This window comes from Excalfactoria chinensis, chromosome 3, assembly GCF_039878825.1.
Source record: "Excalfactoria chinensis isolate bCotChi1 chromosome 3, bCotChi1.hap2, whole genome shotgun sequence".
Classification (NCBI taxonomy): domain Eukaryota; kingdom Metazoa; phylum Chordata; class Aves; order Galliformes; family Phasianidae; genus Excalfactoria; species Excalfactoria chinensis.
Window position 1 is genome coordinate 96556350 of NC_092827.1, and position 14528 is coordinate 96570877.

A 14528-nucleotide genomic window follows, 5' to 3' on the forward strand; every position below is an offset into this window, starting at 1 on the left:
GCGCTGCTCGTGACGCTTCCGGGATGGCGTCATCACGGAGCGCGGCGCCCGCAGCATGGCGCTTCCCGCCCGGCTCCTGCGGCGTGCCTTTTCCTCGGCATCCGACGGGCGGAGGAGGAGGAGGGTGTGGGCGACTTCGTTGTCGCCTCTGGAGAGACTGAAGCGGATGCTGCCGCCAGAGGAGGTGGCGGCGGTGGAGCGCTTCGCGGAGCCCCGCTCCTCAGCCTCCCCGCAGGCTCCTCCTAAGGAGAAAATGGCGGCGCCGAGCGCGGCGCCCACCGTGGCGCCTTTCCCGCAGGGATCCCCCGAGAAGAAGATGGCGGCGCGCCTCAGCCCTCTCCGCGCCGGGGAGCTGGCGCTGGCGGAGCTGCGGAGGAAGCACAACGCGACGCTGAAGCTGCTGTGCCGGTTGGAGGCGGGCGCGGTGCTGAACTCGCACGGCGGGCTCCTCCCGCACCGGGACATCATCGGGCAGCTCCCCGGGCAGCTGCTGCGCTCCTCGGCCGGGGCGCGGCTGCTGCTGAGGCGGCCTTCGCTGGACGAGTACGTGCTGCTGATGCCGCGGGGACCAACCATCGCCTACCCCAAGGTACCGGCGGGACGGTCGCGAGCCCGGGGTGGGCCTGGCCCTCGTTTCGAAGTAACGTGCCGCGGTTTTGTCACCCGTAGGATGTCAGTGCTATGCTGATGATGATGGACATCCACCCAGGAGACGTTGTGTTGGAAAGTGGCAGTGGGTCTGGCGCTCTGAGCTTGTTTCTGTCAAGAGCGGGTAAGGCTCTGCTTTCAGAGATGCAATACAACTCACAGAGTCATAGGAGATTGAAAAGGACCCCTAACATCATCATGTCCAGCTACCACTCCCACCGTGCCCACTGCCCATGGCCCTCAGTGTTACATCTAAGTGTTTCTTGTCCCCTGAGCTTCCTCTTCTCCAGACCAGCCAATCCCAGCTCCCTCAGCTGCATCACACTTGTGCTGCAGACCCTTCACAGATTTGCTGCCCTTCTCTAGACACGCTGCAGGGCCTCGATGCTATTCTTGTACTAAGAGGCCCAACACTGAACACGGCACTTGAGGTGCAACCTCACCAGAGCTGAATACAGAGGGACAATCATCTCCCTGTTCCTGCTGAGACAACCCAGGTTGTCATCGGTCTTCTTGCCCACCTGGTCACACACTGCTGGCTGTCAGCTAACACCCCCAGCTCATTTTCTGGCCACTCTGCCCCAAACCCGTAGCGGTGTGTGGGACCGTTGTGACCAAAGTGCATGACCCAGCACTTGGCCTTGTTGAAGCTCATACGTTACCCTCAGCCCAACAATCCAGCCTACCCACATCCCTCTGTAAGGCCTCTCCATCTCCAGGCTGTTCAAATAGATAAGGAGCCTGCTGCCTCAAAACAGCTTAAATTACCAGCTGAGCTGTTCCTTGTGGCAAGCTGTCTTTGCCTAATAGCAGTAGCAAGGATGGGATGGCAGTGTTGAGAAATTAGACTCTTAGAAGCATGGAATTATACAGCAGCATACGCACTGCTGTCTTTGCCCAGATAGCCTGGTAACACTTCCTTTATGAAGAACATTGTGAATTGGACTCGTACTGAAAGTTTCAAGGTAGTAAGTTTCTACTTACATAATAAGGTAATTGATCGTGGTTAGAAACAGTAACCATGTATAAATCAGGGGGTACGCTTGTAAAACTTGTCTGTGGGGTGAGGTCAGTGAGCAGGTCTGGGGATATTCATATCCTATGCTCAATTCTAAAAGAAAAGGTGGGGAAAGAGCAGCAAACCTCTGTTTAAAAACATAATAAAAGCATTCCTTTCAAATCTGCTTTATGGCATCTCAGGGGAGCGACCTGCACTGCAGCTTCCTCAGCTGCTTTCTGGTAGCTGTAGCAGAAGAATCGCAGGTTCATAGGGCCACAAGTACTCAGGTCAGCTTTTCCTGCAGGGAGTTACTCTGCAGGAAGACATTACATACATGGTTATTTCCTAAAGTGAATTTGAGATTTTGAGGAGTGAATTTGAGATTTTGAGGCATATTTCCTGTCACTTAACACTGCTGTATTTTACTTAAATTACTTCTTACGGATGGGAAAATGGTAGCACATCTATCGAGTACTTTATTGTTGTTGTTTTAAGTTGGGCCCCAGGGACGTGTTATCAGTTACGAAATCAGAGATGACCATCACAACTTAGCAAAGAAGAATTACAGGCAATGGCTCGCTACGTGGCAAATAGGACATACGGAAGAGTGGCCAGATAATGTGGATTTTGTTCTTAAAGACATCTCAAGAGCTGCTGAGGATATGAAATCTTTAACATTTGATGCAGTAAGTCCAAATAATCCATACATGACATCAATCAACACTGTTGTTTTCAGTATGGCTTGACAACTCTAGTGCTGTCACTAACTTAACTTGACACACCAGCTGGGAGGTGATCCTGATCATCACACAGATGCATTTGAACATGTTAATGTTTAGAAACAAGATATCCAAAGCTGTCAGTAAATGCAGCTTTCTAGAAGTTATTAATAATATTACGGAGTTTAATTAGTGGGAGGTTTAACATTAGTACAGGAGTGCCATGCTGGTACGTGTGACTTTCTGCAGTAATAGAAATCCATTTGGAAGTAGCATGGCCTCTTCACTTATAAAACTGGGGAACTCAGGTTTCTCTCAGCTGTTCAGGAGCATTAATAAAACTGCCTTGCTGTCATACGCATTAGTTTTCCACATAGAAATGTTGTTTTTCAAGTACTGTTGTAACGGAAAAACATAATTCTCTTGCAGATAGTTTTGGATATGCTTAACCCTCAATCTGCTCTGTCTGTCGTACACCCAAGTCTTAAAGAGGGTGGTGTGTGTGCTGTCTATTTGGCCAAGTAAGTATTTACTTCTAACACTTAAACGTTTATACAGGTATCACCTGAAATCGTTGCAAAACCAAGCTCTCCTGAAACACACATCCAACACTAATAGAAGTAACTAAAATACACACACGCATATATATTATATATATATGCACACACATGCTTTTTTTTTTGCCTTTTTCATTTATTTCTTATAGGAGTTGCACTCAGTACAAATCACATTGTGTACATCCTTTGGTTCCTTCAGAACGCTTACTGTGCTCACTGGGTGTTTTTAGTTAATGCCATCCTTGAAATAACTATTGTGTTCCATTGTAGTCAAGTTGCTAGTTCCTTTATCCCAAAATGGAAGGATGTGCAAAGATCCAAAGGTAAAGCATATGACAAAGGCAAAAGGATTAAGTTTATAATACTGATTGGGGCTCTCAAAATATTCCTTTATCCTTTGCATTTCTTCAAAAGCATCACACAGGTGATAGACCTTTTAGACAGAATACGGACACGCAGGCTCCCCTTTGCCTGTGAAAAGATCGTGGAGGTAACTCATAGGAATTGGTCGGTGCTCCCTGCTAAAATCAAGAACTGCAAATCAAGCCAAAGAGCAGAATCTCAAGAAGACGGCGAGGAAGATCCTCAACAGAAAGAATGTGATGAAATCCAAACTGGGGATCAAATAGCTCTTAACGAAGGTGAAGGCAATGGTAAGAATATTACTGTTAATAAGATTCTGGTGCTGCAGTTTTGATCATCCAAAGATAAAAATCCAGGCTAAACAGAAAATAAGCAGCAATCTGCAAATACAGAGTGACTGTCCTGCTGCTAGTGTTGTGAAATCTTTAAATCAAATTCAGTCCTTTCCCTGAGGATCCTGATGGGCTCAAGGATTCCCTATGGAAATGCTACCTGTTTGCCCTGTATTCAATTTATACTGTCTTAGCAAGTAAAAATATATACCTCATATAAATATATGGTTGTGAAACTCAGTGTAGAGCAGAGAGGTCTGAAAGTACTGGTAGATGACAGCAAAGCACTTTAAGAGAGGAAAAAAGAAAACGAGTGTGCCTTGGTAACTGCAGTCTGATGGGTGCGTGTTTTCAAACTTGCTGGGAAGAACTACAACCAGATGTACTTCTCACAGAGTCATTTCCTGACAATGCTGAAACACCCTGCGCAGCACCTTACATTGCCAGGCCATCTCGCTGGCAGGACGCTCATTCAGGTGAGATACTTGAAAAATGTTTTTATTGTAAATGTTTTTATCTTAAAATATTTTACTTACAAAAATAATGACGTCGTGCATTACTATACCACAACATCATGAAAATTATAATAAACTACAAATTCAATATTGAAATGTTTTGTTTTTCACTTAGCGTTCCTCACCAAGCTGAGAAAGTTTCGACCACCACTTTCTTGATGCTGCTGCTGTCAGCTGCTAATCTGAGCGTTGTATCAGAATAAAGGGTTACGAAATAGCTCTGTTTTGCAAGTTTTGTAACTTCTAGGTAATTCCTGCTTTGATTTCTACTGCATCAGACTCTTAAATCCTACTTGCTATTTAAAGGGAAATGTTTGAACAGTCATCACATAGGGCACTGCAGCGCAACACAAATTGTTCTGCAAAGCACAGCGTCTGTTTCTTTGTTCAGTGCATTTCATTCTTCATTGCTTGTAAACCAATCCATGGATTTGTCTTGGTTCAAGGTGTTATCTCTTCTCCTTTTGCTGGACAGGCTCTGACAGTCTACCAGAAATCGGGAGGGGGAAAAAGATTGGTAAGAATGTAATTTATCAGCGTCTGCCTTTTGAGATGCGGCTTCTGATTTGGCTACATACCAGCTGGTTTCTATTGGCTTCTTTAAGAACAGTGTTTGCACAACTGTAATGGAAGCTGAAATTCACTGAACTTGTTCTTTTGATAAAGCTGTGCTCATTTCTAAGAAAAAATACCAGTTGTTGATGAGAATAGCTTTGGTTCACTTCCAGCAACAATGCCGAGATCTGCCATGCTATTTATTAGCTTTGCTACAAGGTACTCAAATGGGCAAAATAAAACACAGAGCTATAAATTAAATGGAACTTGAAGGTTAATTAACTGAAACTAACCCTTACTAAGTAAGTATACTAAGAACACTGCAGTGTGCCTTTGCAGAACTGGGACCTTAGCACAGGAAGCTTTCATCTCAGGGGTTCCACTTTCAGCATAATGAAAGATTAGACACAACTGCTCTGAGTAACATGTAAAGGCTCAGGAGACAGCTTGGAGTAGTTCACTGCATAAAGATTCTATTCCATGAAACAATTTTTACAATAGACTCCTATATGCTTTTCTTTGAAAGAGTATCAGGCATAAATTCTGTTAAAGATAGAGCTGCACTTCAAAGAAACAGACAAACACCAAGGATAAAGCAGTCCCTGCTGCACTTTAAAGGGCAAACACAGCCTCAGCTGCCTAAACTAATTCAAAAATATTTGCAGTATTTACCATACCTTGGGCAGAAGAAGCAGGAGAGTCAACTAGCATTTTTTCAATTGCAAAGGTGTCCTTCAAATCCTGGAATGAACATAACTCTGCCACCTCTACACTGCTAGTAGATGAGGAGGAAGATGATGATAATCCCAGTCGTACAAATCTTCCTTTCTTACCGCAGAGGTAACAGGGGATAGGAGAATTATTAGGTCCTCGTGGCAGCTGAGCTTCATCTTTGTTGTAGTTCCTTATGGCTCCACTGTGGTACACGGAACGTTCTCGCTGCCATATGTAATGTGTTGGAGCAATAGCCATAACCTATCAGAATAACCATTCCATCAGAGGCCATAAAAATAATTGGCAAACCTACAGCTGAGAACAAGGGATCCAATTCATGTATAACAGAAAATTAAGATCGGAGGTACCTTACCTGCCTCAGTCTCACTAGAAGTTTTAGCACAGGCGAGAATAAGTGAATCAGTTATAATCAGATGTTTAGATTTCATAAGTAAAGCATCACAAATATCAGTTTATGCTTTGTTTGTCATTGTCTTTTACTACTAAACATAAACCAGATGGATCTTCTGGCTCACAAAGTCACTAAGTTCTCAACAGCCAAGGCAGCAGGGTGTGCTGTGAAGCGCACTCCACTCTTGCCTCACTGCTGGTATTCTTCCCATAAGCATCTCGTCCCATTCCCAGAGATGAGCTGCTGGAGGGATTTTCTTTTCCACCAGCTGTAATAAATGTTACGTTCTTCAAACACAGCAGGGCTTTTTCAGACAGACAGATGCCATCTGGAAAGCAAGGAATGCCTTTTTCCCCCAGTACATTTGAAAAATAGAGGTTGTAACAATGCATTAACAAAGCACGTTGAAGGCATGTCCTTTGGCTTTTGAAATGCAGCAAAAAACCATTACCTGACAAAGTCAGTTAAAGTTACACTGTTAACTCATAAGAGAGCCAAACAGCACCTCGGGAAATGTTAAGGTTTCACTTTGGGTACAGACTTGAAATCTGTAAAGCGAAGACACATACAAAATATATTTCTACAGTGAATGACGTTTAGCAGCTAATAGTGTATTCAAAGTAAAATTCTTTGCATAAAGCAGAAAGTTTCTTGCCCTTAAAGCCTGAAACAGTAGCATAACAGAACATTCTAGCTTACCTTATAAGCATTATTTCAAAGATTGTATTTTGAATGCAGAGGAAAAAAAAACAACTGATGGAGGATAAGCTCCATCTTTTCCTTCCCAAGGCTTATCTACTCATTCTAGGGAAGAAATTGTTAGCGTGGAGCCACACTGTGAATTGGTATTAATTGTTGTAGTTTCAGCATCTACAGTATTAAAACTGTCCCTACCTCTTCACAGCAACGTCTGCTTACAATAGCCCTGTAGTCAATTCTACTCCATAGATGATCTCTTAACTTTAAGAAATCAGGAAAGAGCTTTCTCCAGTTTTTTCCCAGAGCCCATGGGAAAATCTCATACTTTGATTCTTCATTGTCTTCTTCCACGTTATTTGCCAGATACCTTGAAATATATGTTTGTGCCTGTTATTCAATCTTGAATCGTTATATGAACGTGAGTTCTAACACTAAAACACATTGTAGTTATTTTTCCTAATATTTTGGGGAAAAAAAAAAACTACTAACAAAACAGTCTTCTTTCTAAATTATGGCATGGCCTTAGTAAGTTTCACATGTACCCTTGGATAAATATAAATGTATGGTAAGCTATTATTGAAACACTTTACCCAAGAGCCTCCTAAATAAAGAGCTATGTAAAAACTCACATATCCTGACAGCTTTCACCTAATTTTCGTTTAGTAACCCCTACAAATCATACCTGAAAAAATTGCTACTTTTAGTCTCCTCGCTTGCAAAACTGCTCTCCAGTCCCAGCCCACTGAGACCCTTTGTCCCTTTCTAGTCCCCTCTCTCTGTGCTGGGCTTGTTTTTTCTCCCTTCATTGGAGTCAGACAACTTCCTCCTCCACGATCTATGGATGCTTATGGCAAAACAAACAGCCACCTTTCTCCCTGTACTGGTGTGCTCCATAATGCTATGAAACAACATACTGAATCTGTCAGCATGTTATATTTTCTTGGCCACTTAAAGAATTAAGTAAAGGTAAAGCTCAGTAAAGGCAGGTTCATCATTGCACCTCTGTTTCAATGTATAGGAATTGTTGTAAGTTGAGTCAAGTAAGCAATTCTCAGAAATTACCTAGCTGTGTTCTTACTGATGATTCAAATCACCTCATCAGAAACTTTATTAGCAAGTTGTTCATCATTATGAATCATTTCAGAGCAAACGACATGAAAGCCTACAAAAACATTAAACGGGGTGTCTTATAAGAGAAACATGAGGCATTCTCATCTCTCTTCTACTGTCCCGTGTTGATTTTATTGCATATTTATTTTAATGCACACAAAGCTCAGAGATTGAGAGTTCTGTAGGCAGGGGACCATGCTGTAAATGTCAATACCAATGCAAACATCCCTGCTACTCAAGTTGGAAATCAGGAAAACAATGTTCAGTTTGCACTAATTATACCTCATGTGAAGATCACGTTTCTTTCCTTCATATAGAACCCAAAGCACTACAAACTGGTCACGTCATCTTACTGTGTGTCAGAGTCATCAAAAAGCACCAAACTAATGCCAAAACTTTGCTAATAAAACTAGATACTTTAAGAGTACTTACAGAGCAACAAAGAAGTTGAGTCTGGTGTGCTCCTCTGTTGTGAAGTTAGCCCTCTTGAAGTAAACAAATGTCATTGCCAAAAGATACTGTTATAAAACATGAAACGTCACATTCATTATTGAGCATTAATGTATTAATTCAATATAACGCTATAGAAAACTCTTAGAATGTTTGTCTCACACCAAAATGCTGTGTTGCGTCTTATCAAGAAGGAAAGCTTAAATTGAGTTTTCTCAATGCTCCCATAAGGAGCATTGAACACAACTGATATTATAGTATCAAGTGATTCAGAGCAGACTTTCACTCAAGGTAGATTGCATTAACTACAAACATTTACCTTGTCTGCAATTTTACAGCAACAATCCATCCATAGAAAGTCTTGAATTAGATCATCATCTACAACAAAGATGCTCGTCAGCACATCAGTTTAGCCTCTTTGCACTTTAACTTAACCATTAAATATACCCTGGAATTTAACAACAAAACACGTTTAACCTAAGGCATGGCTGTTATTATCTGTATCAACAGCACTCCCCAAATTATCACCGAGTTATACTTCCTTGAGTCTTCCACGGTACAGTCAATCGGCATCTAACAGCGACCTACCGAAGAGTTTAAAGAAAGCTGTCATTTCCTGACGCTGAATAACGAGACACGACGCCGCTGGGTGTCCAAAGGTACCATTGGGAACCCTTTTCTCACAGTTTTCCCGACGGTTTCTGGAAGAATGCCGCTTCGGTCTGACCGGCTTTTTTTGCTGCTGGGTCCTGGAGGCGCTCGGCTTTAGGTGAGCAGCAGGAGGCGTGTGACACACCAGGCTGTGTCTCATTGCGGCAAGCAAGGGTTCCTGTGGAAAGGATTTAGTTAGCTCCAAGAACCGCTCCGTACTTTGTTCAAGCCCGGCATTTTCAGCTGAGCTGGCCTGCCCGCTGATACTAAGATCAGCTGTATCAGTTCTAAGCTAGGCAGCTGGCAATCCTTGAGCTCATTTGTAACCATAAATACGAAGATACCAGAAGAGTCAGGAAAGCTATTTTTCATCGAGAGAAAGTGACTTTACTCCTTCAGCAGAGCCTGCACGGAGGGGAGGCTGTGTGAGGAGGGCTCTTACTCAACTGTCACGCTTACGATAAAGCTCCTCACGAGAACCAACAATGACATTCGCTTCCCGCCCAGCGAGCGCTTCCGAGACACCGCCCGCCTCGAGGAGCAGCCCGCCTTCTCCTCAGCGAACCGCCTTTCTCACCACGCCCCAGCGCGAGACGGCGTCCTTAACAGCCAATCGGAGCGCGGGAGACTGCCGCTTCAGCCAATCGGGCGGCGAGGCGTTCTTAACTACCCCGCCTGCCGGCTGCCCTGGGTTACGGCTCTCCGTCGGAGCCCTCCCAGCCAATCAGACGAGGACACGGTTGTTGCTAGGCAGGCGCCTGGCGCCCCCCTGCGGTAAAATGGCTGCCTCGCAGCGCTCTCATCAAAAAGCTCTACCCTCTATAACAAACTATTCTGAAACCTGGCCCAGCTTTAACGTTACCAGCTGTCTAGTCACGCTGTGAAAGCTTCCCTCCGTTTTAATAAGACGCCTTCAGGAAAAGAGACAATAATGAAAAGATGTGATTAGGCTTATTAAACATCAAAATAAGGCAGGGCTCCACACGAGGCCAAATTGTCTCATGCCAGGAGTAGGCTGGGATGCAACAGGCAAATGTCAAGATACTCCATCCTCCTCCTTTCCCAGCACCTCTGTATGATTTGTCTCTATCCAGGAGAAGCTGATGTTCAGTGTGGCCAAGTGCTGAGTGATGTAGAAAATGAGATGTCAGGACCAGCTGAAGGAACTGGGACGGTTCAGTCTGAATTCTTTAAAGAATCCTCCAGCCTTCAGAGCAGGCTGAGGGGAGACCTCATTTCTTTCTACAGCTGCCTGAAAGGAGGTCACGGGGAGGTCTGGTCTCTTTTCTCAGATGACACATGGTAGGATTGATTGGTAGGACTGCAAAACATAAAGCTACAATAATAACTGTGAAGTATATACATTCTTATTCTTTGCATCTTCTGATCTGTATCCTCACAGTGCCAGATAAAAGGAGGTTACAAAGCAGATCCTAGAGGTATTGCAATCTGCTCTCTCTAAACCCTTTTGCACAGTCTCCCACCTCCCAGGAGCCAGGACTCAGCTGTAATACAGACCAGCCTTGTAACTTCATCTCAGGACTCTGAGGAAAATGAAGTAGTGAGATAAAGCACCAAGAAAGTTTGCAGTTTTGCATTTCTCTTCCTGAAGGACTGAGGTAGGGTTGTTGAGATGGGGATGACTCAAGTATTCACCCTGAAGCATCATGGAGAAACACAGACGTGGAAGGGCAAAAGCCCAAAAGGAAGAAACAACTGATGGCCCATCTGAAGGCAGCCACAGGGGTTGGTAGCACCCTCCTGCATGCTGACCTGGATAGCAAGGGTGCTCTGACCTCTCTTTGGAGGTGATGAGCTTACTAATGCCAACCTTTATGCATGTTTGCAAATGAACAGTTGTTTTGTATTCTTGAGTTGTGTATCTTACGTGCAGGTCTCTACTGGGCACACAGTAAGAAGTTCTTTAACAGGGTGAAAACAAGGAATCCAAACTTTACCAGGTTGTAAATCCTATGCACTATAGAGGACATAACCGGTTCTCAGCCTGGCGTATCATTAACTGCAGCGTCCAGGAGCACGTTTAACAATTCATCCAAGCGTATCTGTAAGGAAGTGATTCGTTCTCTGATTTCCAAGTAGCTCAGTGAACATCAGGGGGCACTGTTTCAATTCAAACCGAGACAACGCAGCTCTCGTCTGGTTCCCTACACCGGCTTTGTTACTGCAATTCATTCTGAATCCTTCCCATAGGAAGAGCCATCGATCAGTCGAGCCATGTTCATCTCCACCTGCTGTTACAGTCTGAACTGCTTTTTTTTTTCTCTGTATGTAATGATTAAGACCCGCGTTTGAATTTTTACATTATCTTATTTTTGCGAAAAAAGAAGGTTGTATTCATGCACTGGAACTCAATTTGTGACGCGGGGTTACATAGCTATTCAGTAACTAGGTCCAAAGAGGCAAAGAGAAGGCAGTTTACTTACTTTAACTACTAGTGAGTAGTTCACATGGAGATTGATAGGTATGGCTGAAGAAGTATTTGTAGAGGAGGAAAACAAATGCCTTTGACATCTGGTATCCTTTTTAGTGGGGTTTGGTTGTTGTTTGAGGAAGATAAGGTGCCACTGGAAGAACACCTGGTCTATCTCTTCACAGGAGGTCAGGAAGATGGCTCTTCTAAGTACAGATCACCATTCAAAATAAAATGCATGTTTTTCCAATTATAGACTTTTCGTGCTTATTGCTGAGTATGAGATGAGAGGGGAAAAAAGAACAGTTCTCTTCCTTGTAGAGAGAACCGCTGCCCTTGTCAGGGGAACCCAGCCTCAGTCAAACACGTTGTAGATGAAATGAATCATGCAGGATGAGAACTCTGCTCCTAAAGACATGTCGCTAAACGCAAGCATTCCTCTCAAAATGAAACTCTGGACACACGCTAGCTCTTTTAGAATATAAGCTGTAGTAAAGCACGCAAGTTTCAGTACATTTAAAAAGAAGCAGATACACGACCTGAATCCACGTCCCTCACTAGCAGCCTGTTTCTTTTACGTGGGAAGGGAGAGTAAGGATTTAGTGGAGTTGCATGAAACAGCACATCATTGCAGCACTGGGGTTCCTGGACTAGGGCCACACACACAGCAGCCTGAATATGGCTTACCTGTTTGGTTCTTTAACCAGTAACTAATGATGTGAGAAAGGATCCTTACTGATAAATCCTTGCTGTCAACAAATGCTACCGTGTGATTGAAATTAAAACACTCTAGTGCCACTTAAGTGCATGTCAGTGATGGATGGACAGACATGGAAATTGTTGTCTGCTTTGTTTTCCTTAAAGAACTTCTAAGCATTCATCGGGGTTTTTTAATACATAAGGCCAATAGCTCTGGTTGCTCTTGGGAGCTGAGAAATTCAGAAACTATATTTTAAAAGTCACTTGGAAAATGTGGCAGTGAGTAAGAAATGTAATGCCTAGACTAAAACAAGAAATGGCAGAGGAATGTCAAGGTCACCAGCAAACCCAGTGCGTGTCTAAACATGCAGCCTCTGAACAGCCAGGTGCTCCAGCGCTGTACATCTGCATTAAATACTGGGGACATAAGTTTGAACTTGCTCTTCACTTCTACAATAGACGGATGTATCCTGTATGAACCTAACCAATTCAAATCAGAAGGTTTATTTCGAAGGACTGGTTCTTCTGTGCTGGTTATAAAATGAAACAAAATAGTCTTACCTCAAGAGTTCCAATTAATTGCCAAAATAAACCTATGATAGGTCTTCACCATCGTGTCACAGCAAGGCAAATGAGGGACAAACGCTGCAGCTCTCAACATCGGCAGCTCCCAGCTCTTAAGTTCACGTTTACTTTAAGAGGAAAGAATGTGAAGCGTGCAGTACTCTGTACAGTGATTCTGTTTGTTTGTTTGTTTTGAACCTCCTGATCTCTCCCACGACATTTTAACTTTTCACAGCCACTGGAAGTTGTGTATTTGCACATTAGTGAGCATTTAATAAGCGTGGGTATTCATTACCCAGTTGCGCTCTTGCAGTTTCTTCATCCTGTATTGTGCAAAGAGCCCTAATGAACCAGACTGCTCTGTACTGCCATGACCCAGAGCCATTTCTTCCAGCTGCAGAGCAGCAGGCTTCATGAGACACAGGTGCAGAAGAGCAGGTGTGTGTTGGCCAAGCCTCAGAGCTCCCAGCATATTGCACATGTGGAGACTACCCGCATTTGCATTGGAAAATGCAAGCTTTTCAATTTGTAGGGATTCCCCTCTTTCCACTCAGGAACAACAAGCAAACACCAGGCTTCAAAGATCCTACAGATGAAACGTAGCTGAACCGATACAACTTCCAGAGCTTTTACTTAAATAAAATAAAAAGTTCATACAAAATCTGGTTAGCTGAGAATTTCCCATTCACGTCTAGAGAGCAGCAACACGCATGCACAGTCTCATTAATGTTAATATATATGTGCACATTAATACAGAATATTGTGACAGATCTGGGCAAGTTACTACCCAGAAAATAGATCTATCTTTTAATCTAGGGAAATAACACGCAGAACAAGTTCGGTGCTTTCAAAACAGAATCCTAGTATTTTTCTGAAGGTTTGCTCACCATTACTTAAACTAACAGCTGGCTGCATGGATGAGGAGTAGGCAAGAGCCTTCAGACTCTAGTTAGCTGGCTTATGATTCTGTAATCAGACCAACTCTGTAAATCCTTCTGATCTCGTGCCCCGTTCCTAAGTTCAGCTTTAACTCACCGTTTACTGGTTGCATAATTCAGATCACAAACTCTTTCAAGCACAAGGTATCTATTTATACTGTTTTTATGCTGCTGATCACAATTGAATCTTTGTCCATGACCACAGCCCCTGTAATATGAAACAATAGCGGTAATTAAGAGAGTATAATTTCTCTATTGTCAAGAGACTTTATTTTGACAGCAGGGCACTCAGAAGACTATGAAAGGATTAATCAACAATAACGCAGCAGTATTTTCCAAATTAAGGAAAGAAATGTTTTCATATTTCGGTTCCTATCCTCACAATGCTGCGATGAAAGAAACAGCCCCAAGTTCAGTAGCAGAAAGGCAAAACTTAAAAGACTAAAAGCAGGTGAATGACATTGTGAACTGGAGAGCCTTGATGTTTGTTTTTTCACTGCCATCCAACGGTCCAGGCTCCAAAGGGTTAAATGAAACTTGCCACAGTTTGTTAAACATTGAATGCCCCTCCCAAGAAGCAATGGGCTTTATAATTACCCCCCTGTGCCATCTCAAAAAGCTCTGGTTTCCTTGAGTTCAGTAATCACAAGTTGTAAAAGTTCTCTCGGTCAGAATTTGAAGCAATAAAATGACTAACAAGGGCTGTAAATTAAAGTACAAAGGAAAACAGATGGACTTTGGTAGCAGCTAGTGGTAACTGAGACGGAAATAAATAAACAAGCAAATACAGGATAAACTAGGAAAGGAAAGGTGTTTCAACAGAAAAGCCATTTATTTCAGTTTCACTGCACAGTGTGAGCTATGGTATAACTAACATCTTTCCCCTTGCTCTCTGTGGCTCACGGTGCTTTGCTACGTGGTGTTTGTGGGCTTTGATTTTTCTGTTTCATCGGACTATTTGTTCACCTTTGCTTTGGGTATGACTACACATACGTGTTGCAATGAGGCAAGACTGGGTGGGGATTTACAGCAGGTTCACTGCTCCATGGAAACTGCCTGTGTGCATGCTGTGACACTGCTGTCTTTGAGGAATAGATGTTCTCTGCAAACTGCCAGGTCTAACTCCATTCATAGGCTCCTATTGTGCATTAGCTGACTGACATACCACGAA

General features: G+C 43.4%; 3 protein-coding genes across 5 annotated transcripts in view; 1 reads left to right on the plus strand and 2 right to left on the minus strand.

The window, feature by feature from the left end:
• The first annotated feature begins 55 nt into the window (after positions 1 to 55).
• Positions 56 to 4459, plus strand: TRMT61B (tRNA methyltransferase 61B). Of its 2 annotated transcripts, XM_072331176.1 has the most exons (7): positions 56 to 589; positions 670 to 772; positions 2144 to 2334; positions 2797 to 2888; positions 3339 to 3577; positions 4015 to 4095; positions 4250 to 4459. In XM_072331176.1, exons 1-7 carry the CDS (start codon positions 56 to 58, stop codon positions 4291 to 4293), a joined length of 1284 nt encoding a protein of 427 aa, XP_072187277.1. In that variant the 3' UTR covers positions 4294 to 4459. The 2 variants fall into 2 exon arrangements, with proteins under 2 accessions (XP_072187277.1, XP_072187276.1); XM_072331175.1 differs by having other exon boundaries at positions 4015 to 4291.
• Positions 4460 to 4513: 54 nt separating this feature from the next.
• SPDYA (speedy/RINGO cell cycle regulator family member A) lies at positions 4514 to 10987 on the minus strand. The gene is made up of 7 exons (XM_072331186.1): positions 9173 to 10987; positions 8663 to 8903; positions 8394 to 8452; positions 8057 to 8142; positions 6710 to 6881; positions 5367 to 5664; positions 4514 to 4620 (listed from the first exon to the last, which is right to left on the minus strand). Exons 1-7 carry the CDS (start codon positions 9215 to 9217, stop codon positions 4532 to 4534), a joined length of 990 nt encoding a protein of 329 aa, XP_072187287.1. The 5' UTR covers positions 9218 to 10987; the 3' UTR covers positions 4514 to 4531.
• Positions 10988 to 12438: 1451 nt separating this feature from the next.
• The window catches only part of KCNK12 (potassium two pore domain channel subfamily K member 12), a 62303-nt gene continuing 60213 nt past the window's right edge, over positions 12439 to 14528 (minus strand). For both annotated transcript variants that reach the window (XM_072331182.1, XM_072331180.1), the window contains 2 exons: positions 13455 to 13565; positions 12439 to 12547 (listed from right to left, as the gene is read on the minus strand). The gene's annotated coding sequence lies outside the window, so the exon portion shown is untranslated. The remainder of the gene's footprint in view (positions 12548 to 13454; positions 13566 to 14528) is intronic.

Bases quoted from the DNA above. Each gene is read 5' to 3' on its own strand.
- SPDYA (XM_072331186.1), bottom strand. From the start codon at position 9,217: ATGTCATTGTTGGTTCTCGTGAGGAGCTTTATCGTAAGCGTGACA. The intron at 8,904-9,172 runs GTTGAGTAAGAG...TCCTTTCCACAG, and splicing joins GCTTTATCGTAAGCGTGACA to GAACCCTTGCTTGCCGCAAT. The intron at 8,453-8,662 runs GTAGGTCGCTGT...TCTTTGTTGTAG, and splicing joins AGCTTTCTTTAAACTCTTCG to ATGATGATCTAATTCAAGAC.
- TRMT61B (XM_072331175.1), top strand. From the start codon at position 56: ATGGCGCTTCCCGCCCGGCTCCTGCGGCGTGCCTTTTCCTCGGCATCC. The intron at 2,889-3,338 runs GTAAGTATTTAC...TTTCTTCAAAAG, and splicing joins TGTGCTGTCTATTTGGCCAA to CATCACACAGGTGATAGACC. The intron at 3,578-4,014 runs GTAAGAATATTA...TACTTCTCACAG, and splicing joins TAACGAAGGTGAAGGCAATG to AGTCATTTCCTGACAATGCT.